The 26,169-nt window shown below is 39.4% G+C and overlaps 2 protein-coding genes across 2 annotated transcripts; both read right to left on the bottom strand.

The window, feature by feature from the left end:
- Positions 1-826: 826 nt before the first annotated feature.
- ckap2l (cytoskeleton associated protein 2-like) lies at positions 827-13,062 on the bottom strand (the record flags this gene model as incomplete). The annotated part of the gene is made up of 10 exons (XM_079251200.1): positions 827-1,133; positions 3,612-3,762; positions 4,043-4,103; positions 9,064-9,222; positions 10,467-10,662; positions 10,746-11,133; positions 11,589-11,700; positions 12,065-12,119; positions 12,202-12,268; positions 12,969-13,062. 10 exons carry the CDS (start codon positions 13,060-13,062, stop codon positions 827-829), a joined length of 1,590 nt encoding a protein of 529 aa, XP_079107326.1.
- A 6,281-nt stretch (positions 13,063-19,343) lies between these two features.
- LOC306763770 (interleukin-1 beta-like) lies at positions 19,344-20,442 on the bottom strand (the record flags this gene model as incomplete). Its single annotated transcript, XM_079250667.1, has 4 exons — positions 19,344-19,565; positions 19,668-19,801; positions 19,972-20,133; positions 20,223-20,442. 4 exons carry the CDS (start codon positions 20,440-20,442, stop codon positions 19,344-19,346), a joined length of 738 nt encoding a protein of 245 aa, XP_079106793.1.
- Positions 20,443-26,169: the final 5,727 nt, after the last annotated feature.

Raw genomic sequence — 26,169 nt, 5'->3', positions numbered from 1 at the left:
GTATTTTACTATTGCCTGGAAGGATGTCTGCAAACAAGCGGAGGCGGCTGAATTGCTCATGCAGCTGTTTATATGACCGGAAACTTGTTCAACAGGACTCTGTGTACGTGAGCCAAGACGTCACTGCAACTGCTGCAGTTATAACAAAGACTCGTTTGTTAAAAACAGGAACAAAGTAACTTTAGATCAGTGATAGAACCCATCATTGATCATTACCTATTATTGACTGTGGGGTTAAGGGATGACTGACAAAAACTAAATCGTGATGACATGTTTTTATGATGAAAACCCACGTTTTACACACATGCTTCAGATGACTTTATTCCAACTCATTCTGAAAACATGAAAAACAAAACACTTTTCTGGAACGTCATTAATTCATGTCTCACTCTACATCTCCTACAGGGTGGGGAAACCTTTATTTGCCTGACTTGCCTCTGTTTCAGCTGTCTGTGTATGTGTGTGTGTGTGTGTGTGTGTGTGTGTTTGCTGACTGTCAGTGCGTAAAACTGGTTCTTCTCACCACGTGTTAGACAACCATCAATGAGCACATTTATCAGTTTAATAAAAGCACATTACTATTTACAAAGCATCATTTTTTCATTCTAATAAAATAAAAGAAGCAACCTCCCAAAAAGCAAGATGAATAAATAAACACCACCCTCCCCCCACGCTGTCTTTACAGAAACCACATCCACCTTTCATTCTGTGAAATCTGACATCTCAGAATACACTTGCAGCTAAACCTTTTGTCTCCTTGTCATGTTTTGTTTTATGCAGGTATTTCTTTTTAACTGCGAAAGCTGCAGACGAGCTGCAGACGAGGCTACGCGTCCTCATCGTAGACAAGCTGGACGAACACTTTATCTTTTAGTGCTTCGTTCTCTCTGTAAATGTACAGTGTGTCGCTGGGCGACGAACCGCTTTTGCCGTTTTTCGGTTCTTCGCATCTTTCGCCGTCCTCCTCGGAGATCAGATCGTTGTAGGAGGCGACACAGACGTCGTGGTCCTGCAGGGAGGTTGGGTATCGGAGGGAGGCTCTCTCTATTCGCACAGAACGTCGCACCGGGGTGAAGAAGCGGACCTCCTGTCCGTTGAGCCGTATGGCGTCTCTCTGTTGGCTGGGAGGGCCACTGAAGGACATGTGAAATAAAACAATCAAATATAATTCAAATTTATCCAAACAGTTTCTACTGTGTTAAAGAACATCAGCTTTTTATCACAGCTGCCAAATCTTATAACTTTATTTTTCATCATCTTTCTCTGTAAGATTTCTACAGACTCCATTGTTACAATCCACAGTAGCTCAACGTGGACGTGCCGCCGTGCTTCTCAAACCTTCGAGTTCACGTGACGAGAATTCAGGAAGTGCATTTAAAGGTAGATCAAACATGAGTGAAATGCGTAAAGAGGGAACACACGAAGAAGAAAACAAGGAGGAACACAGCAAAGCGTGTAAAAACATCATGCATGTTCATAACGAAGTGATTTGGGTGACAAAGTTTTAATATTTAGCTGCTGGAAGTTAAACAGACACGACCTGGACTTAACTAAGCAAATCTAGTTATTTAATCCTAACTAATGCAATAAGTATGTAGAGGCCATTTATCTGTTTTTTTGTTTTCTTTCATGAGAAATGGCTCTTATGGAAGTTAAATTATTTTTGTATTAATTTTAGTATATAAGGTTATATTACACAGATAGATTTTTATTTAAAGTCTGTTATTTAGCATTTTGATGAGTGTGAGAACGGTGAGGAAACACAGGTCATTTATGTCACGTCTGGGGCGATGTTGGTTTTCTTTTTTGGTTGGAAATCAGTGTCAGGTGGCGTGAGACAGGATGAAGGCATTTTTTCTTTTTCCACTTTCAGGCGTTTTGTTGGTTTTTGTTAACTGGAAAAAATATATAATGATACACCTTGATTTTTTTTTTTGTTTTGTTTTTTTTTGTTTAAAGAAAAATAAATTATTTGTAATTTTCTAAATCCTTTCCTTTTTTATTTTATTTGGGTTTTGGGAGTGCGTACAAAAATCAGACAGTCCGCGCTGCTCCTGCCTTTAAAAGTAACATGGAAAAGGCTGGTACAACGTAGCTGCTCATGTCTTTAAAAGAAAAAGTCAGAAGACACACAGTGTGGGAAGATTTTCATCTGTTTCACAAGAGTCAAAATATTTGGCAAAGAAACATCTGAGAAGTGCTGCAACAACTCAAAACAATTAAAACTGGGTTCAAAACTGGATAGAGAGGAACCAGCATCTGCAAGGAAGAAATAGGGAAGGAGAAAAATCCTGATTTAGTTTGATCAAACATAAATTCAAGGGATCCGTAACAACAAAATAAGAGTAACATGAAGAGCATTTCACAAAAGGAACTCAAAGGTTTGGGACGGAACAGCTGCACAGCCTTAAGAAAACCGCTAACCAGTGAGACTAGCTGAAGAAAAAGGCTTCAATCAGTCAGGAAGCATGAAGACTGAACTCAACAGAAAAAGATTGTGTTGTCTGATGGGTTCACACCATAGACTGTATATAAAGAGATGGGCGGAGCCTCCGTGACATCACCCGTAGGTTTCTGAAGAGCTGAATTGAAGCTTGGTGGGCGGTTCCTACCATCATCATCTTGGCAGGGGCATGCGTGTCGTCTCGCCCGGAAAATACAAATATGGGCAAAGAGGTGGAGCTGAGAGGGAGGCTGTGAGCGTCATGGTGGATGATTGACATCGAGGGAACTCCGAGCTTTCTGTAACTAAGAGCTAACCGTGCTAACTCGGAGCTAACAGGAGCTTACCAGCTAACGGAGGTAAGCGGGCTAAAGCTAAGTCACGTTGTTAACCGGCTACCGCGGTTGTTCTACAATCTTCTTACTTGAAGTGGAAGATCGGGTACATGTCAATCAAAAGGACACGCCCCTAAATATACCAATTTTGAGATTAAATAACTTTTAAATGGGCGAGTTAGAAAAAAATTCCCTCCCCCCACAGTTGTCATGAAGGTAAACCTGACATATTAAACCTAAAATATTTATTTGTACCAGGCTATAAACATGTTTATGTCTTCTGTGAAGTTGGTCTTTTTAACATGGGAGTCTATGGGGATTTGCTCTGTTTTGGAGCCCCTAGTGGATGAAGGGGGATCTGCAGTTTTATGCACTTCTGCATAGGCTTCACTTTTAACCACCGGAGGTTGCTGCTTGGTCCAGACAGATCCTGTTCCAGGGGGATGGCAGCGACTGAGCAAAGATGAAGTGATGCGGCCACCATGCCGAGTGTCGACTGTTCAAGCCCATTGGTGCCGTCTATGATCTGGAGCTGCTGCAGTTCAATCAGATCAAGTCATGTTTATGTTACAGCTGACTACCTGAGCAGGTTATTCTATCGTTCCTGATGGCACGGCCATATGCCAGGGCGACAGCACCGGGATTCAGTGGTTTTCACAGACAGAATGGCCTCCACCGAGTCCGGTTAAAACCCAACGCAACACTTGGTGGAAAAAATGCGACATTGCAAAAGCTTGCTGAAACCACGCCAAAGCAAATACAGATGCAATGACAGCCCATGAAATGTGAGAGTGTACAGATTTCTGACAGGCAGTGTAGAAGTACAAACATACCCAGGCGTCGCCGTTATCTTGTACTTGACAACAGACGAGCCGCCCCGCTCCCCATTGATGAGAGCTCTGGCGGGTTTTGGGGTCATCGCTGGGTTTTCTGGAGTACTTTCAGATGTTGCAACATGGTCTTCCTCCTTTTTTTCTTCAGATGCTGGTTACAAAAAGAAAATAATGTTATTTTTACAACAGGAAGCAACTGAATCAGCTCAACTTCAACACTGTGGGAGAAGAAACACACAGACGCGGCTTGTTTGCTGGAACTGGCTTATTCATGTGATCATTCATGTGAGAAACATGGACAATAAATTAAAAACTAGCAGCAAAAATAAAGACACGGAGAAGACAAGGACAATCAAGTAAATGTGCAGCAGAATGAGCCCATTTTAAGAAGAAGATAATAATAAAAAATAGAATATAAAAGGGTTGTCTACCTTGAATCTCATCCTTTTTCTTCAGGATGTCAAACACTACCGTCCGCAGCTCGTCAACTGGCTGCAATAAAACAAGCACAGAGATTAAATCAGATGAGTAGACATTCACTTTGCTTCAGTACTTATTCACAGAAATATGTAAACATACTCCTTCTTATCAGTATGAATAATTTCATGTACTTTATGATCACAGTCACGAGGTGCTGAAAGCCAATAAATGCTGCGACTGTCAGTCCAGGATTGGTTCTGGCCAGGATTCCTCATGGTGGGCATTGGCTTGGTCTGGCGAGGTGTGTGTGTGTCGCAGTACTTCGCTGCTGTGGGGCTCTGACTGACCTGTGGCCAGGTGGCCACCTCAGGTGGCGGCGTTCTGGCTTTAAGTTGTAAACGGCACCCGGTGAGACAGTGTTTCCTGACTTGGTTCTTATGTCTTCAACCACAAGTTTTTACAGATTTTATACACAATATAAATGTGTGTGTGCATGTATTTCTGTGAGTCTGTGTGTGTGTGTGGTGGGGTGGGAGGATTAAAAGGTAGTTGGGCTGCATTCAAATGTGCCGTGTGTTGCAGATAACTGTCCAATGCCATCATCATCTTCTGCTGCGGCAGGCTAAGCACGGGAGATATTGATGAGGCGCACTAAGTTGCATCTTTTCCATCTTACGTTTGTTTATTTTCCTGTGACAAAATTGTTGTTCGCTTTTTCAATTGGATTTTCAATTGGATTTTCCCACCCCTAGTTCCCAGTATCACGTGGCTCTGTCCAGCCACCATTTAGGAACAGTAATTCAGCCAATGTCTTAGTGCTTTCCCTGGAATGGAAATTGATGAAACCATTAATTTAGTGCATCTTATGTCTGAAAAGGCCTTTCCAGACACACTAGAAGATTTTACATATATACACGCTCTTTTGACAACACCGGGATCAGGAAACAGGATGATTATTAAGTGTAATGATTAATCATTGGTGAAGAAGAAGGACCACATAAGTTATACTTCTTCCTAACCCTTTTTGGACTTGTTAGCTTAGTACATGGGTATATCTAGATGTCAAATGTATGAAGGTATGTATGTAAGTATGTACTGTAAATGTATATACAGGCGGTCCTTGGTTTACGAACCAGTTCCGTTCCTACTGCCGCAATGTAACCCGAAAATTCTGCATAAGTTGGATTTCTATCCTCAAATACCCCATATTGCCCATTGATCACTAAATAACTATCTAAATACACGTATTATACATCATACGAACAGAAAAACAGCACAGGCAATTAAAATCCACCCTGAGGCGCCGTCTCAGCCTCCGTGTCACCTGTCATAAGAGCTTATGAGGACCCTTGTAACTTTGAAACTTTTTTTTTTATTATTCACATTAATTTAATGAGCATCATAAAGTCGAAACAAAGTAAGTCGAGGACCGCCTGTATGTAGGTACGTGTATGTGTGTAAATGTAGACATATGTATAATAATAATAATACATTTTATTTGTTTCTAGACACTCTAGGGCTTTTCTAGACACTCAAGGTCGCCTTACATCACACATGATAAAATTGCATTAAAACAAGTTGAAAACAACAAGCATTAAAACAGACATTAAAAGACAGTTATGGGTGAAGTGAGTAGGCTTGTCTAAACAGATGAGTCTGGATTTGAAGTCTCTGAGTGAGTCGGTGTTGCGGAGGTCAGGGAGGAGAGAGTTCCAGAGCTGAATGCCCTGCTCCCCATAGTGACGAGTCGGGCAGGAGGGACGGAGAGCTGGAGAGAGGAGGAAGACTGGAGGGAGTGGGCAGGTGAGCTGATTTGAATAAGATCAGTCAGGTATGGAGGGGCGAGGTTGTGGATGGCTTTGAATGTGAGGAACAGGATTTTGTAGAAGATGCGGTGAGAGATGGGGAGTCAGTGAAGCTGTTGGAGGACCGGTGTGATGTGGTTTATGGAGGGTGTGTGTGTGATGATGCGGGCAGCAGAGTTTTGGACCAGTTGTAGTTCATGGAGAGTTTTGTGAGGGAGACCAAACAGGAGGGAGTTGCAGTAGTCAAGGCGAGAGGTAATGAGGGTGTGGACAAGAACAGAAGTGGGGTGAGAAGTGAGAGAGGGACGGAGGTGGTGGATGTTGCGGAGGTGAAATAGGCGCAGTGGATGATGTCATTGATGTGTGAAGTTAAGGAGAGAGAACTGTCGAGGATTGACACCCAAACTCTTTGCCTGAGGGGAGGGGGAGATGAAGGCACCATCGATGGAAATGAAAAATGGTTTGATTTTTTTCCAGGTTGGATTTGGTGACAATGAGTAAGAGTTCAGTTGTATTGCTGTTAAATTTAGGAATTCTGAGGTGAACCAGGTTTTTCTTTCCAAGAGACAGTCAGTAAGGGTATGACTATATAAGTATTTTGACCTGTCTGAAATAAATCTATAATAAATAAATAAATAGCTGAGAATGACTAATCAAGAGCAACCACAGAGCAGCAAGTGACACAAATGCCCAATATCTGCCTAAAAAGAGTAGAAATAATTGTCCTCAGTGGCTGAATAAATCGATAAGGACATATGATGAAAGTAGGTAAGTAGCATACCAGCGTCACCGCCATATTGGATGGGTCTCTGCTTTCGAGTCTTGCTGCAGAGTCAATGCAGTTTCCCCATATAACTGTAGCATAAATAGCATAACTAGCAACTATCTAACTAACTATAAATAGCAAGAAAACTTCTTAGAACGCGGAAATAAGTAAATGGTTTGTCAAGGCTTGGTTGCTGGTACTTCTACAAAGCACAGTTAGTAATAAATTATTTTCTGTTGAGGGTTTTTTAGGGTGTTGGCCTTCACTGTGCTAAATCTGCTGATCATTTATTTTCCTGAGACTTTTCCTCCTTACGTTGACGATATTTACAGAGGTTGAGCCCCTTAAAATAGCTGAACTTCGCTCAGAGTTTTAACGGTTAAAGGTTAATATGCCAGTGACTCTAACAAATGGGAAGTTCATTGCAAAATAGTTTCCTACCACTAAGTTTTTTATCAAACTCCAACAAGCAGAAGACGCTAGCATTCAGCTAGCCACTAGCCTGTAGCTAAAGTTATAAAGAGGAATTTCCTCACAGGAGCACTTACGTTAGTCCTTGTAGCAGCGTTTTATTCCATGAATTGGTTTTTTTTTTTTTACTGAGCGTCTTGTATGTGCAAGTTTGTATGTTTTCACATATTCAACAGTATTTTAATTTCTCAAACTGTTATTGAAATGAAACAAAGTGAGATCAGCTGAACTAGAAATGTGTTACGATTTGAAAGGACCCTGGGCCACTCCAGTCTTCTACCATCCACTTCCTGCTGTCCTTTTAAAACCTTGCCGTAAATCTGATTATTTTTCTGGCTTTAGGTGACTTCAGACCAACAGAGGCCTTCTTGCTTGTTCTTCATCCCAGCCTCAGTTTGCCACTGAGTTTGAAGGTCACCTAATGCCAGCCGACAGCTCTCGAATGATGTTTGCTGTCATACCATTTGGTGATAAATTCTTCATCCTCTGCCTGTGATGAAATTTAATTTTTGGTAATACTCACAGATGCTGATTTAGGAATGAGCTGTAGTGGTATCTAGTTACTTTTTTAGGGCTGTATATAAAACTAATGGCCCTTTTCCATCAGTATCAGCTCGTCTCAACATAACTCGCCTCGGCTCGGTTTGTAGGGTTTTCCAATCAGCTTTTGTACCCGTTTACCAGTACTTTTTTTGTAACTCCTCAAAACCCAGGTTCTAAGCAAGCTGAGTCGGATTGTGTGTGACGTCGCCAGACTGCATGCCGCTATTGGTCAGGGGCGCATCCAATCGGGCCAATCAGAGGTCAGGATCAGAGAGTGACATCACTGGCATCAATGACTCCAACTCGCAAGTTGCTTACATTACGTGACAAGCAATTGCGCTACAAAAGTCTGTTTGTGGTCCAACACTGAGGTGGAGACATTTCTTTGCTTGGTTGCTGAGGAAAGGATACAGAAGGAACTAGATGGAGTGACAAGGAATAAAAATATCTATTAAGAGCTTTCTGATTCAATGGCTGCACAATGGTACCAAAGGAGTCTCCAGCAGTGTCGAGAAAAGCTGAAAAAGCTCAAAAGTGACTATCGGCAGGTCAAGAACCCCAATGGTCGGAGTGGTTCAAACAGACGAGACTGGAAGTGGTTCCAACAAATAGATGCGATTTATGGTCAGCGACCGGCAAGCAATGGGAAGACAACTGGTGTTGATTCGGCCACGTGTTGGAGAGTGTATTGGTGGATGGTGAGTGGATTTCCATTGTTTACATTGGTTATTATTTGGTGTAGAGGAAGAAATAAGAACAATAATAACAGCTAGTTACTGATGGGTGATGTTTTCATACTCTTCTGCATTTTGACCATTAATGTCAGCTAATATCAGTTAATATCAGTTAGCCTGCCACCCAAAGCCAGCTGGGATAGGCTCCAGCTTCCCCGCAACCCTGAATTGGATTAAGCGGTTCAGAAAATGAATGAATGAATGAATGAATGAATGAATGAATGAATCAGTTAGCACTAACTGCTTGCAGCCCCCGTTCTCTTTTTTTATTTTGTTGCTGAAAACTAGCCACAGACCAAGTAGCAGATATATTACCTCTAGGTCCTCCATCTTGTATTAGTCGGGTCGGTTTTTTTTTGTCGCGCACAATACTGACGACACAGTGATTTCCCACACACCCCACCCATTTTAGAGCTGGACTAAACTGTGATGGAAAAAAAACAGGACCAAGCTGAGATGAGTTGAGGCGAGTTAAGTTGAGACAAGCTGATACTAATGGAAAAGAGGCATAAGTAACCAGGAAGGTTCAAGATTCCTTGCGTTTAGCGTTAGGCTGTAACATAATCAGCAACCTGCCCCTAAAACCCTTAAATATGTGTCAGCATGATGGTGTTACAGACTTTGAATTAGGCTAAAAGATCCACAAAATTACTGCAAAATAAATCACCTTTCAGGACAGCACTCAGAAGTCTTCAGTGTCGTGGATGTCTTACCTCCAACACAACACGAACAGCCTCTTCAAACATGGGCAGGACGTCCAGGTTGCCCTCTTGCTCCATAAGGCGAGCTCGACAGATCCAGTACTTGGCAAACTTCTGGGACACTGCAGGCAGTCGTGACAGAACCTCCTTCACCTGGTCTGCAGGGCAGCCCTGTGGTTGTACCAGAGGTCATTAAAATGAAGCTGCCAGAAAGTGGCACTTCCAAACCTATCAATGCAAATATCATATGTCATACCGATATGATCAATATTAACATAAACTTCTCCGATTGTCTTACCTTGAGTGGACTGTGGGTCTTTCTGAAACTTTACATCTTTAATTTTTATTTGCATCTTTGCACTTGTAAAGATATATACATATTCTGTACCAGTTAAGTCTGAAAGCACACGCTCGTTCAAATTCATCCGGTATGTGTGTCCTGACTGGTGATTGGTACTGCACATGTATAAACTGGTCTGCTCGGCACTGTGTGTCATTTTCAGCTGCAATGGTTCGTAATTCATCACTTTGACAGATTTAGAAAAATTAGTTGCATAACTATAAAATCCCCCAACAAGGTATTGCATTAAAGGGGACATAAATTATGAGGATCATCTCTAGGGCCTGTGTCAAGCTTTTACACGATTAAACCAGTGTTTCTCAATTCCGGTCCTCAGGCCCACCTGCCCTGCATGGTTTATCGGCAACCCTACTTTAACACACCTGAATGAAATAAAGGCTCATTAACAGGCTGCAAAGAACTTGATGAGGAAGTTAAAAGTTCTGACTCAGGCGCTTTGGAGGATGATCATGTCTAAAACATGCAGGGGGGTCTGAGGACCGGAACTGAGAAACACTGGATTAAACAATGCTGACACAATGCTTAAACAATGCTTATGTGATCATAAAAAGTTGTTTTCACCACACAGAACTTATTACACAATATCCAGATCCATTTCCAACATGCATAAAAATGAAGTTTGAAATGTAAAATATGGGTGGATAATAACATCAAACACTAGGGATGTGACAATATGCTTTTGTCCCAATTCGATTCGATTCCGATTTTTTTGGGTGTCAATTCATTTTAAATTGTGATTCTCACAATTCTTCGATATTGCTGATTTTTGTAGATTAAAAACAAAATAAATGTATAAAACTTTTTTTTTTTGCTTGTCTCTTTCTTGATTCCAATTAGGAAAAAACAACCCAGTAGCCAGACCATCATTCTGCTGCTATAATGCCCAAGAAGACAAGTAAAAAGATCAATAAAAACAATAAAAAGGACAAACATTTTTTAATAGATTTTTTTTAAACAAAATATTGATTTTTAAATTATGAAGCAAAAAAATCCAGATTTTTGGATTCGATTTTCCCACCCCTATCAGACAGCCACTCCACCAGACTCATCATACCTCTGCAAGCAGTTTGATGCAGTCAGCCAGGGACCTGTCCACAGCGCAGATGAGGGAGTGGGCCTCATCTTCAGCCTTCATGGCTGCCCAGAAAGGCTGAGGTAAAGACACGGTTCTCCTTACTGGAGGTTTCACTGGCATTGGAGGACGTTTGTAGGAAATTCCCTTTGCTTCCCGCCATTCTTGCAGTTTTCTCCTATAAACCAAACATCATGAATCACAGCAGTTAACGTTTTCACTACTTGGGACATAGTAAACACGTAGAACTGGTGTACTTACAGCCTTTCTTCCTGGGCTGCAGTCAGTTTCTTCTCCTCTGTCTGAGGACCAACCCTGACTGGGACTTTTGGTGTCTTTGTGTCTGTAGCTCGGCGTGTGAGCGTAATAGTCCTGGAAGGCTGTGGCACTGTCTGTGACACCATTGGGGGCTTTTGCTTTGGCTGTACTTGTATTTGAGAGCTATTTGCTGATCTCTTCTCTTCCTGGTTTTGTGTCACTTTATTTACGTTTGTTTTCCCTCCCAGTTCAGTCCCGGCTGTCCGGTTAGCTGCACTGACGCCTCTGGAGCTGAACCTGCTTGCTGGAGCTGAGGATCTCTGGGGCACAACTTTGAAAACTTGCCCATTCTTCTCTCTTTCAGGGGCAGATCGAGCCTTCATAGGCCTGTCTGCAGGTTGACAAGCTGGTTTTATATTTACTACTCTGCATCCTGACTTTGATAGTTCTGGTTTGCATGTAGCTAAACTGGACGTTGCTCTTAAACCACTTGATAAATGACTTCTAGAACTTGGCTGAGTTTGTTTATCCAGGGGTGGTTTGGTGTTCGACTTCAGCTTGTTCTGAGCTTGAATTTTATTCCCAGCTTTGACAGCTGAAGAAGCAACCACTGCAGACCTCTGGGAAACGGTGAGGGATGATGTACCTTTGGACCGGACCTTCTGTACAACTGCAGAAGTGGTGGTAGTGGTGTTATGACCTGCTGTGGAAGGACGGTGTGTGAGACTTGACTTTGTGATTCTTGGTTGAGTCACCGTAGGAATGAGTCCTGTTTTTGTTTTGACAAGCGGACCAACGCTCAACATGGCACCAGTCATTTGCATTGGATACGATGCAGTACTGTACGAGCTGAAGCTGGGTTTGGAGTTACATTTTGTCCCACCCTTATGAGCTGCATCAGGAGGGGCTTTGGCAGATGTCTGAATTCTTGCATTAGGTTGCTTTCTGGGAAGGCTGGCTGTGGACAAATAGGACTTTGAAGACACAAGGGTGTATGTTCTGGTGAGGTCAGGGTTGTGATTAAGTTTTGCCCGGGCTGGGAGACATGTTGATGGTGAACGAGCAGAGTTATATTGTCCATTGCGTGTGTTGCCTTTTACATTTGTACTGTAAGCGGCACTAAATGCTCTTCTGGTAGGGTCTTGGCTGGACTGAGCAGTCAAAGTTTGATGTCTTGATTCATTATATTTCAACCTCTCGGCTGGAGCTTTGTTCTCTTTCCCCAGAATTGCCTGTGAATCCATAAAATTTTCTTTGCAGTTACTTCATTAAACAACTCTGACTAACATATCACTGGGCTTGGGATTCATTCCACACCCTACCTTCAGTGCAGATGTCACAGGCTTGTTTTCCTGGCAGTAATCACTGACACATGGCCTGAGGAGAAAAGCACTGGTTGATTAGGCCTTTGATATATATTTGATAAACAATGGGATCTTATCCAGGGTAGTACTCTTACTTAACACTGGCAGGTTTCAGCTTCCCTTTTGCTGCCAGGTATTCCATCAGTTTTTGTTTACGGAGTTCTGTAACAGAAAATGACACAGGTATGTTGTTGTTATTAGAAGTCCAATAATCTAATAAACACATCAGATGATCAACAGTAATTTCTTCCTGATTAAACTAAGCACTATGATTCAATCCAATCCACTTTATTTATAAAGCAGAATATTTAGAAAACAGAATGTCATCAAAGTGCTGCAGAGAGTCGAATATCACAAAATAAAAATAAAATGAAATAATAATGCCGTTAAAATAATAAAAACAGGTAAAACAGTTAAAAATAAACACTCAATAAAATAATTAATAGGAAAAATAAAACAAATAAAAGACACAGAGGACCACACAACTCACACAGGGTTAAAAGCCAAAAAATAAAAGTGGGCCTTTAGACGAGCCTTAAAGCCCTCCATTGTGGGGGCAACTCAGACATGGAAGAGCAGAGAAGTCCAGAGTCTAGGACCGATTACGGAGAAAGCCCTGTCCCCCGCTAGTCTTAAGTCTCGTCTTAGGTACCACAAGCTGGGACTGGCTGTGAGACCTCAAAGTGCAAACTGGGGTGTAAATTTGCAAGCATTCTGTAATGTTTTGAGGGGCCAGTCCATTTAAAGCTTTAAAAACAAACAATAAGATCTTAAATTCAATTCTAAAACGTAAAGGCAGCCAGTAGAGAGAAGCTAAAATCAGGGTGATGTGATCATGTTTTCTGGTACCAGTTAAAAATACCAGATGATCCCCTCATGAACAAGTGCAGCCTCGCCATGCCCTCCAAAGTTGGCAGAGAACCGGGCAAAGTGAATCCAGAGAAACTTGCTGCCATCTAGCTGCAGGTCAGTAACAAACACACACACACACACACACACACACACACACACACACACTGTGGCGTTTCAACATGAGGAAAAGTCAGCTGAAATATTATCTGATTAATTCACTAATAAATATTAAACAATGTATTTAAGTTCTTGGGAAATTGTAGGATAAAAATAATTATCAGATGCTGATATGTGTAGGAAACTGGTGTTGGACTGGGATTTCAGTTTTTAAAACTGTTCAGATATTATTTTATAATAGGATGGGTATATAAATTAATAATTAAATTAATAAAGAAACATAATCAAACAAGACAATGGTGTGTATTTATCAAGATTTACATTCTAATGTTACCAAACAAGATAAAATGTGTTTTATAGTGCAAACATTCATATTTAAAAGAGATTTTGTTGCTCAAGGTGATCAGTGGCATCTGTGCACATGCAGAATTTTATAACAATTTACTCAGGAATATCATAAATTAAAACAAAATCTTTACATTCTCTGGCCTGCAGATGTCCTTAGACACTAAAAACAAAATATATGTCCATCATTATTGTGGTGCAGTTCTTCATTTACTTCAAAGTACATTTGTTTGTGTGTGTGTTTGCAGATTTATTTACTTTTTGAGCCAAAATTAAGGGAATAAGCACTTCATTTCTTTTTGGCATTTCTGTATTCATAAAGATATACATATATTAGAATAACATCTGTTAAAAATTGTCTGATGTTTAACTAAGTGAAGGAATATTTTAAAGAAAACAGTGAAAAAAAAACCGCAATATGCCTAGGAAGCTATTTGGTGTTTTAATAATGATGCATTTACGGCATGATATGTCTCACATAATAAATATAGGTAAACAATCACTGAAAAGGTAAAACAGGTAATGTTGAAGGTTGAATTTAGTTAATAAATACTACTTTTTAAAGTACATGCAAACTAAAGCAGGCTATCCAGCAGATGAAAAAGTCTTACTTTTTCTCAAACATAAACAAAACCACAACATGACTTAATGGTATGCAAATAGAAAGTGTTGTCTGCTGCAGGATAGATAAGAATAAAACACAAACATACTTGTTGAGGGGCTTTAATCAACACTGGTGAATGTTTTTCAGACCTGCAGATATTGCAGCAGGGCACCGTTTTGTCTAAGATTATCATGTGGATGTGCATCCAACTCACACTTTCAAGAAACATGCCACCATGTGAAAACCCACCTATAGTTTTTACCTTAGTTTATTCGTGATTTTGACTGAATTGTCAGAGTTATTCAGAAGAAAACATCACTAGTAAGCTCAGTCTTCGCATTGGGACCAGATGTTTAACTGTCGGAGTCACTTAGCTTGATCTTAACTTTAAAATAATATGCTTTTAGCAGTGATATGCAAAATGCAACTAAGTCAATTAGATAACAAAATAACATTTTGTTAGAAATAATCACGAAAAGCATTTCTCATCTATGCAGATTAGCGTCCACTGCTGTTAGCCAACTTAGCTAGCGTTCCCCAAAATGAATAGGCTTTCTAACCTTTTCTGGAAAGTGTTGGCACCGGTTTGTTCGCCTCCATTTTAATTTGAATTAAATTCTTCTTTCAGTTTAAAGCAAACTTTACATTTAAAAAAAAAAAAAAATTTCGCGGTGGATCACCAACAGCTTCTGGTGTTTCCACGTTAAAACTGCTCCATAACAACAGAGCTCGCGTGTCCGGGTTTGAATTTGCTGGCTCTCTCCTCTGATTGGTCAGTTTAAACATTTGTAAAGCTAATGCGCTTGCGTGTAACGACTGCGTTGATTGGAGCAAAAGACGTAAACAAACACTGAGCTGTAGGAACATAGACATCATATATACAGAGACGCCTCATTGCGCGCTGGAGTGAACTAGCGTCGCCGCCATATTGGATGGGTCTTTGCTTTCGAGTCTTGCTGCAGAGTCAATGTAATTTCCCCATATAACTGTTTTCTGTAGAACAACGCGTATATATTACACACAAACAAAACCCTTTTCTATACAACTGGTTTATAAATAATGTTAACACAGTGAGTAATGTACTAAATGCAAATGATAAATTTTACTCCTTTGAGGTGTTTATGGAAAATATGATATTGATGCTTCACAAAGAGAGTTTTACATGGTAGCATAATTACCTCCACCAAGGAGGTTATGTTTTTACCGGCTTTATTTGTTTGTCTGTTTGTGTTCAAGATAACTAAATTTATGGACGGATTTTCATGAAATTTCTAGGATTTGTTGGAAATGTGAAAAGGAAGAACTGATTTAGAATGGTATCAATTTAATTTAATCATAACATAATCATAACAATATCTCTGTCATTTGTAACAAACCAAACTGTGAGAAAAATTTGTGCAATGATTGTTGTGATTGGACCATAGACTTGGACCTATAAATTCATTGGAGGCTCACGGGAGACCCATCCAAGATGGCGGCGCGATGAGACTGCACCGTGATACAATGCGGCGTCTATGTACATGTGATGTCTATGTGTAGGAGAACCAAGCAGATGATAAAAGGTTTGATTATGTAAAAAACAGAAAATGAAGAAGAAAAAAAATAACTTCAATATATGCTTATTCAACTTCTGGAACACTTAATTTAGCGTTTCCTTCTTTAAAAAAAAATTTCAAGGAGTCCATTAAACTCCTACAAAACATACTAATTTATTTGACTGAAAACATTCTTAATAAATTATTTTGTTTTTACTCTGTGCATTTATTCAATAAATACCAATAGATAATAACAGTGATAAATGTTTACCAACAGCTTTAAAAGCTAATTCAGTAAAACGTCATTTTGCAGCGCAATCACAGTGGAAGCCTTTGCTTTTCATGACCGTGTCAGTGCACCGTTCCCACGAGCCACGAGGGGGCGCCAAAATAGTCTGTTTCAGCCTCTTCTGAGGAGAACTCAAGAGTTAAATTTATTACAGGGTAAAATATACATTAAAAATACTTAAAAATACATTTAAGATATAGCAATTAAATGTACATTAGTTATCAACTGTGGCTGGGGTTTTTGCAGCATAATTAAGTCCAAATTAGTTTGACACACCACTATCATTTACAAAGTGAGATTCATGGTCATGTACAGCAAGGTGATTGACAGGTTTCCATTGGTCCTCTTAGTGAGGATATTTTATGCTAGTGGGGAGAAAAACAAGAAAAATTAAAACAGAGGAAGTATAACTGTCAAAGGATAAGACCAGGCATTTGTTCATGATTAGTGAGGGGGAAGTGTAATAAAGTTTAACATTAACAGCATCCATTCCTACTGCTGAGCACATTTTGTGGTGTATAACAATAAGATAATATAAAATAAGATATGATAACATAACATAACTGAAGTGTGATACACTGATATTGTGATGTTGTGTGCCTTCATTTAATTTCTATGTAACTGCCTACGTGCAGCGGTGCACGGCTGCATCCTGTTATTCGGCTATGCACAGCTGCATTCTGTAAAACAACTGTGTTTGCTTTATGAAAGGTCATGAGAATGTTGAGAGGACTCAATAACAGCTGAGTCTTGCGCAGCCACTGTGTGTGTGTATTGTGGGGAAGTTTGGCCACCTCTCTACCTGCTCGCGCGCAGTGTTGTTTGTGCACGGGTATAAAGTGGACAAGTCCCAGACTTCGGTGGAGTCTGCTGCGGGTCTATCTGATCAGGACGCCCAGCTGGTTTTGGCACTCTCTACCGGGGTTGTGGGCTCCCCAGCCGATCGCGTTACGGTAAGAGCTGGAAACTGCAAGTGCTTTAACCAATGATGTATTGCTTGCTCTTGTGCTGCCTGATTAATAAAACGCTGATTTAATCATTGGGGCAAATAGTTTGCGTGTGTTCATTATTTGCCGACTTCCTACGATCCTGCAAGATAAATAAAAGTGTTTCATTACAATAACATAACAACTTTACATTAAAATCATTCTATTTACCTGCTACCATTGAAGACAAATAGCACAAAATAAGGAAAATATTCATGCAAAAGAAAATATAGAGAAAAAATATAACATTTACCTTATGCAGACTATACAAACAAAACAAAGGGGATTGTTTGTTTGTGTGCAGGGATTGTGCAAATTGTGCAGAAAGCAGGTGGAAAGAAGCTCTTCATCATCCTCTCTGTCTCAGCCAGCAAGCAGTGGAGACACGTGGGCCTGATGGCAGCAGAGAGGAGAGCATGTGTGGGCTGCTTCAGTATCTTTATAAGCCTCTGCTTTTCATAAATGCCCTGCAGGTTGAGATGGCAGGTTCTTGTAGTCCTCTCAGCTGAACCAACCACACTTTTAAGAGTCAAGAAGTCTTGTTTTGTGCAGTTTTCATCCAGATGGTGATGTCCCCTCAGTAGATGTTCTTAATGGTGCTGAGACCAGAACAGATCCTGAGATTGTCACTCAGAGGTTTGAATTTGAAGTTTAAGACAAAATCCTAGATTTGATACAAAACCCATGACCCTGTAAATCCCCTGTGAAAAATACACAGACATTCCTACAATATGAGACAGCGCTCATCACTCATTTGTCTGTTTTATAACTTTAACAAGTAGAATGATTGCAATGTTTAATATTAAACAGAATGCGAACGTCTGTATTAGTGCATCAATCCTGCAATTATAAAGTAAGGAAATGCACTTTTAATCAAATTTTTCTTCTGAACTCCAGGAATTTTAGCTTTGCAGGATTATTTCTAAATATTCTAGACTTTCAAGCAGGGAAGCAGAGGAGTTTTCAGCAGGGCCTGAATGTATGTCTCTGGTCAAGTTTTAATAAAACTCCCACAAGTGGTTCGTTTTGGACATTAATATGTAAGTAACTGAGTGATGGGCTAATTTATTTCATGTTGATCTTGGCCAAATGTATATCACTATTCACTGTTTCATTGTTTTGAGGTTGTTGCGGCTTCCTTTTCCTATAGCCGCTGAGAGGTGTTGGGTCCTGTAATATTGGTGACGCGCTTCGTCCTTCCAAAGAGATGCTGGATCCAGTTGCGTTTTAAGATGGTTTATTTTCATTGGGATCAGCGTTGCTTTATATATACAGAGAACATGCTGTGATGACTTGACAGAAAATAAACCGGAATAATATTGAAGAAAACACACAAAAGGCTAAAGCAAATTACAAAGGAGAAAAGCGAAAAACGAAAAACGGTCAACAAAAATTACGGCTACCCAGCTGCCTCTCCCAAAAACCATTTCCCCAAGTGAGAGTGTACCTTTTAAAACTTTGTGCCACCCACATGCACTTACACCTAACCGCGCCCACACACGCACGCACTAACACCTGTATACGCCCACACACTCGCGCATAGTGCTCCACAGAATACATGTCTTCTATAGAGGTGTTTACCTTAGCCTTTGGCTAAGCAGTCTGTTTTATCTGTTTTTTTTTATTATTTTTCTGCTTTTATGTATTTATTGTTACTGATTATCTTATACTTATTTCAGTGTATATGTATGTATATATGTATGTATGTGCTTTATTCTATGTGCATCTCCTGCAGTAAACCTTTTATAATATGCTATACAAATAAAGCTGAAATTGACAATGACATTGTTTTGAGGTGTAAGAAATTGTCCTGCTGGTGAAACTTTTGTTGTTGTTTTTTGCTTTGAGAAAATAAAGTAATTTTAAACATTTATTTATTGAGGATTGTTGTTTCCTTTGTTGTAATACTTATTATTTATCTTTTATCCAGTTTTGGGGCTGGAAACCAGAATTACAAACTGGTCAGATTCTTATTGCTGGTCATTGTTTGTTCATAAATCTTGCATATTTCTCCAATTACCCTCTCCTAACAATGTGATCCTTCACATTAATATGTTCACATATTTTGTCTGTCACTTTGCACAACCATTCAATAAACCCCGATAGAGCACATCATCACAAATTTAAATTATCTATGAAGTTTTAATCAAGACTTGTTGCATATTATTTCAATACTTCTCAGTGAGCAGATCATTAAATTAATACAAACACTCATATTGTGCATAAATAGAAAATAAATAAATCCATCAGGAAATAATAATATGTCAAGTCTGGCAGAACAACAATCACACAAAGTGCTCATCGTGTAACATAATGACGTCATCTTGTGATGACATTTTTTTCAATGTCAATGCATCAAGCATTTCACTTTCTGTACTTGGTACATACAGTAAATACTCTGTAAAATACGCACATGTCTGTATAATAAATACTTGAAATATTTTCTTCCACACGCTGAAGCACTCAGAGGTTGTCTGAACCTGAGATCCACACCGCGCTCATGGAGGTTTTAACTCTGACGCTGGATGTTGAAGCTTCTGTAGCGGTTGGCCGTCTCCTGACACATCTCCACCGGCTTGTTGTCGTCCGTCGCCGTGCTGATGTACCAGCTGGGGAAGCGAGCGGACATGAGGGTGCTGATGTTCAAGCCCGTGTCCTGCTTGTAGAAGAGAAAGCGGACCAGCTCGCTTTCTGCGCTGATTGTTGAGAGGCTGCTTTTGTCCTCCACTGCCTGAAGAGACAAAAGATGTGTGTTAAATCCTGACTTTTAGTTTTTTTGTTTCTTCATCTTTGTGAGATAAGCTCCTGCAACTGATTGATGGGAGAGTTTTACCTCCAGGTGAAGCGTCGGCGTGTCGCCATCCATGTGGCATGACAGGTACAGGTTTGTGTTTTTGATGCCCAGAGCTACAGGCCTGGCTGCAGCGCTGAGGGTGCCGTTCACATAGGTTGACATGTTCAGATGAACTGAAAAGAGATTTGAGGACACAGGTTTAATAACTCCATCAGCCTCAGTAATAAGACAACACAAACACTCTAATTTAAGAAAGGCAGATTTCAAAGTTATATTTTTATCCCATGAAAATCCAGCATGATGCAAAAAGACACGTTAAGACCTAAACATCATGTGAATTTACCTTTACGGTTCTCACTGCCTCCCTGCAGCATAACAGCATGGAGCTCCATGCTGTTCTGGACCAAAATCAAGCTCCTCTTCTGGTCGTCAGACACGGTACACTGGTACTCTCTGGCTCTGCTGAACTGAGCTGGTTCTGAACTCGTGTCAGAAACTATTCGCTCTGAGGGAAAAGCAGACACACCTGGTTAGCAGTCTGGTTATGTATCTAAAGACAGCAGTGCTGGAACAAGGTCTTGTCTGTGAGGTTACCTTCTATGATGCTTTCCAGCATGATGTCGAGCAGGTTTTCATCTCTGAAGCTGGTGCTCAGCACCCTCTCTGACCTGCCCCCCTTCAGCCTCTCCATGGCGATGATGAGCTTAGCGACGTGCTTCATTGTAAGTGGATGATGGGAAATCTCCAAGTCCAGTCCTTCTGGCATCTTCTGGCTCCACATCTTGCTCATGCTGCATGTCATCTCAGATTCCATCTTTTCAGAATAAAGTCTGCAGGAAGACAGAAAAGCTGCATCACACATCTGGCATGCTGCTGCTGTCACTCATTCATAACAAGTTTCGTCATCTGTAGCTTTATTTAACTTCTAAAGAACAGTAAAAGCAAATATCTGTTAGAAAATCCTCTCAGAGAGAGAAAAAGTCAAGACGAGAAGAGGCTGTTTACCTGTTAAAGCCTGTAAGTAGCTGTAAGTGTGTTTGCTTGGTTATCAGCTGTCCTGCTGTTCTGCCTGTCTCTGCTGACCCACAGGGTACTTATTGCTTCTCAGCTGAGGGAGTGTCCCGTCTCAGGAAGTGGGACGGACTCTCTGTATTGTCCGGGATGATGAAATGTACTTATTTGGAGATTCCCAGCATGTGCAAAGCAGACGTTAATGTGGATAATTGAAGCGAGGGCTGATCGTGACGCAATAAGGTGCATTGAGGTTAAAAACACTGTTTGTGTTGAAGGATGAGGAACCAGTTTCAGCCTGCAGGTGTCTTACAGCATATCCTTCATGTGGAACAGTTGACCAGACTGAGGGTTTTGTTAACATTTCCAGTTCTTAGATAACATCTGAAATGGAAAACAATCCAACATAAAACACATTAAAGTAAAAGAAAAAAAAAAGAGAATCTATAGTCTGATAAGAAAAAAGATTAAACCAGAAAATAGTGAAAATAAAGTTCTTCTTTTTCAGAAAAGTGAAAACTCTGCGTGACTTTTAGCAAAGAAGTTTAACCTCAAAATGCTGATCTATATACACACAACCTTCTAAAATTGCAAATAGAAACAGACTTTTTGTAGGTTTGTTTGTTTGTTTTTTTATACATTTATTTTATACAATTTATTAAAATTAAATACTGAATTTTTCCATTTGCATCATTAAGCAGAACAACTGTTTGGTACTTTTTAAGCCAAATAAGTGCAAAAACACTCATTTTAACCCTTTGATGCATCTTTTCCACCACAGCTGACACTTTTTTAAAGGCTGATTTCTAGTATATTCATAAGTGAGGATGTTATGTTTCGAGTGGCCCAACACACTGCCACTCACTGAAGAGTAAAAAATTGTATTTAATTTTTTATATATATACACAAACACATAATTACCAAGTTTACCTCAGTGATAAATGCCATGTATAAATTGGCTTTAAATGATGTGAATGTAAAGTGCCCTGTGACAACATTGTTGTGAAGTGGCGCCATACAAATAAAGCTGAATAGAAAAAATAAACAGAGAATGATAATCGTACATTTTTATAAAATATTTGTATTTCTAGAATATATGTTTAAAATAAAAAAGTGGTGTTTTTAATCATTCATGCATCAGAGGATGAAGTGCACAGTCTGGCAAGTCTCTACAGGATGATCATGGCCACATTCCTGCCTGAGTAATACGACCCAGAAGTTTTCCTCATTGGGATCCTACACACTGGGACCAGATCCAAATGGTTCAGGGAGTCACTCCTGCGGCGATTCCCATTGACGTGGTGGGTTGGTAGTGTCCTCCACTTTCCTGATGGGTAGTGGTGGGCACCCCAGTCTGCCATGGACTGGGTGGGTCTTGAGGTGGTGGTCTCTGTGATTAGTGTCCCGGTGAGTGTGTGTGAAAAAGTGAGTGTATGTGTCAGACTTTGGGGAAGTTCTATGGTTTTGTATGTGAAGGCGTGTTTTTTTTTTTTTTTTTTTTTTTTTTAAACCTTGTTTCAGCTTTGTTTTTTATTCTGTAAAGCACTTTTGTATGAAAAGTGCTGTAGAAATAAACTTTGATTTGATTTGATGTACAGGTGTACATGGACTGTATATTTTAAAGACGTTTAAGGACTTTGCATGCAGGGATGTATTGTTGTGTGTACGTAAACATATACATTGGATCCAAGGAATATCCTAACGGGGATCCAAATAAAAACTTAAATGAATGAATGAAAAATGGATAAATGTAAGGATAGATGGGTGCAACAACAAGCTTCATGTACTCTTCCTCTTCCTAATTGCAAGCCTAGATAATAAAATTGTATTTTACACGCACAACAGTACGATATGATCCCATTAGATGAATTATTTAAAGCACTTTCTGTAAAAAATGTATGGATCATTTGTCATTTTGCACACAGTGTGACACCCTTCCTTAACCCCATGATGTTTCCAGCCAAGTCAAGCAAAACGGTCAGTGTAAGATGATAAAAGGGTTCTTTTATATTAGGGATTGTTATCTGGAGGCTTCACTGCAGGTTCTTAGAGGTATGTTTGACTTGTTCAGATGGAAATCATCAGACCAGCCTCAGATGCAGAGAGTTGTTTCCTCCAGACCAGGGGTGTCCAAAGTCGCAGGTTTCCCATGTATTCCTGTTCCAACACATCTAGCTTCCACTAAATGGATCAAACAGCCAATGACGTGCACAACTGATTAAGCTCTACTACTAATTGATTTGAATCAGGTGTGTCTGAGCAGGGATACATAGAAAACCTGCAGGATTCTGGCCCTCGAGGACTGGAGCTGGACACCTCTGCTCTAGAATGACAAAGTCCTTAAAGCAAAAACGATGCTGCCATCACCGTGTAGAAGACAGTTTGTTTGTTTGTTTTAATAAAACATTGCTCAGTGTCTGGCATCCCGCTTAAATGACAAATCTGTGGAAGATAAAATCACACACATCACCTTGATGCTGTTGCCTTGCAGTCAGCACCAGTGTGCTTCGGAAGATATATATTATTTTTATATATATATATATATATATATATATATATATATATATATATATATATATATATATATATATATATATATATATATATATATATATATATATATATATATGTGTGTAGACAAAAATAGTAATGCATGGATAAAGCAAACACAACTGACAACATATTTTCTATACATTTCCGAAAAGGAGTGGGAGGAAGTAAAAACTTACATTATCCCACCCCCGTCCTCATAAGTCATTAATAATACATCTCTTATCTTCCTATTGATAGCATGACATTTCTAATGATATATAATTATCTGTAGCATTAACTACAATATTCTTTAACATTACAACTAGAACACAACATCACAAGATAGACAAAATAAAATATAAGAATACAGTGTAGAAAGATACAAAAAGCCAAACTGGTTTATCTAAAGCCTCCACCAAAAAAAAAAACAAAAAAAAAACAAAACAAGCAATTAAACAATAAAAAACCTGATAATAATAAAATAAAATAAAAGCTATGGCATTATTAGAGTGAAACATTAAAGATGATTGGATAACTAGTGCATGCTCAGTGTATTAGACGTAGTATTTTATTGTATATTCTGGTGCACATTTGAAATATTTGGAAGCACATACAGCAAGTATTTATGCAGTTTACACAACTCACAAAAATGACATTCAACTTTGGGTTGGAATATACTGAAAATGTAAGAAGTTGCTGAATGTGGGACATTTAAGTAGAATTATTCCACGGTAAGGTTTTTATCTCAGACCATGTGGTGAAACAAAACCCAGTAAGAGCTGTTGGTACCACAGCATAAAGACGGCGTCATGTGTTCGGTGCAGAGGAGGGTGGTCTCCTAAAGCCAACCAGAACCACCAAGGAGATCACTGATTAAATTTTTTTTTAAAAACTCAAAATGCTCAGAAAATTTTAATTCTGCCTGTTTTTAAAAGTGTGTACGACATTAGAAAAAATGCCTAAGAAAGAAAATGAAATTAATTCATTTAGAAAAAGAGTCTAAAACAACCAACTGAAGGAAACTAAAAATGCCTTGAAGCTTTCTGCTTGTTTAGATTTTTTAAAAAAAGTTCAAATTTAACATTGTAAGACCAAATTGAGTCTTTTCTTTCCTAATATTCTCACGTATTTCGTGGCATCTGTGGAGGTTTGCGGTTATTTTGATGTGGCATGAAAATTTCCACCAGCTGAGTGAACGCAGCTGTTGTTTATGGTTGCATAACACTGGCTGGATCTGACATTTCCTCACATCCCTGCGTGAGCACACAACTGCGTCACTCACAGATATTCTGCTACAAACTGCTGTGTGCAGGAAAAACGAAGTACTTGACAGGATCCTGTTTGTGCTACTGGTGCTGATCACACATCTTCATCAGATTAAAGAAAGTTCGTTCATTTGGTCTTGTTTTGCTCTAAAGTTGGAGAATTAAGAAAGAACAGATTTATATATACACCAAGGTTAGTTTTTGACTGAAATATCATAAGCAGAAAAGGTGATTTTTAAGCCCTTTAATTCTTCTTCAATCGTGATTTCTCCTCATCAGAAAATGTGTCATGTTTGTCCACTCATGTAGGTATTTGTACCTGTAACCATGTGTAATGCAACATGTAGACATATTACTATTAAACTAAAACATGCTTTTTTTATTATCATTTTTTGTTTTATTTTCCTGCTTCACTCAGCTAAAAACAACTGAGAGGTGGAAGGAAGTAGAAAAGCACAACTGTTGCAAACATCATGCTGGGTCAAGAGTTTGTAGGCTGTTCAGAACACGACGCTGTAGACAAGAGCCTCCAACTGTGTCATCTTTCTTCCATTTGTGGCCAAAAACGCTGCAGAGGGACGTGAAATGTGAACATCAGGACAACAAGATCAGTGTGTGTGGAGATGGAGGACATTGATGCATGTACTCCTGCTGGCATTCGTTTTGCTCATGCTAATGCTAATGTTTTAGCCTTTTACCTCCTATTGAGCTGTATCAGAAATACAGTCTGAGCTGTTGGTTTCTCCTGTTTGTGCTGATGTTGGTGCTTTGACTTTGTTTGGTTGTGGAAAACACAAAGTATAAAGTGGTCAAAGATCTGATATGTGGCGGAGTGAAACACACAGGCTGATGTAGTCATTTTATTTCAACAGGTTAATTTAAATAAGGAAATAACACCATGCAAAAGAATAACAATTTCTGCATTTGGACATTGTTAGTCGATTTATTCAGCACAGCTTGTTTTAAGTTCATCCAGAATCATGCAACCTGATGTGATGACATGATGTAAATCATAAAGGGCCTTTATTGGTATGTAAGTTTGTTCATACAAGAAATTTGCCTTGGAGTGGTGGTGCAAAAAAGAAATATTTAAACACAAAGAACATAAAAACAAAAATCGAGAGAAAATAAACAGTATTAGTATGGCATAAAGTATGAAGGTAGAAAAAAACTGTACATTTCTATTAAAGTAAACATGTTTACTTATATCAATATAAAGTGTGTGGTGCAAATTAGAGGTGAGGAACCTGAGTGAATAAATAGATAAATATGAAGCAGGATGGGAATATAAAGTTAAACAGCAGTGTGTGATGGTGAGACAGTAGAGCATAATTCAGAAACTCTCCAAAGAAATGAAGGAAAAACACAGAAGTCGCAAGAATTGATGAAAAAAGTGAAAATCTGGAAAATCCAGATAGTATTTTTTTCTGTTATCAGTTGTAAAAAGAAAGCAGCAGAAAAATGTGAATTTTCTGAAGAAGAGTGTGTGACTAAACTAAATTTAAAACCCTCTTCTGAATTTTCCTTGCTGTCGCGCTTTCACGTCTCTTCTTGTTCTGTGATGGTTGAGGAAGTAAGAAATCCCAGACGTGACACAGGGGAGCTACTGAAATCTTAAAATACATGAAGTTGTGTTAAGTATTCTGTAAAGAAGTTATTCACAGTGAAATATTACCATCAACATGAGATTAAGATCCCTTGGGAGTAAAAAATATGACTAAATTTGCTCATCT

This window comes from Telmatherina bonti (assembly GCF_933228915.1).
Source record: "Telmatherina bonti genome assembly, chromosome: 13".
NCBI lineage: Eukaryota > Metazoa > Chordata > Actinopteri > Atheriniformes > Telmatherinidae > Telmatherina > Telmatherina bonti.
The sequence above is the reverse complement of the archived record's forward strand: the minus strand, read 5'-3'. Positions and strand labels throughout refer to the sequence as shown.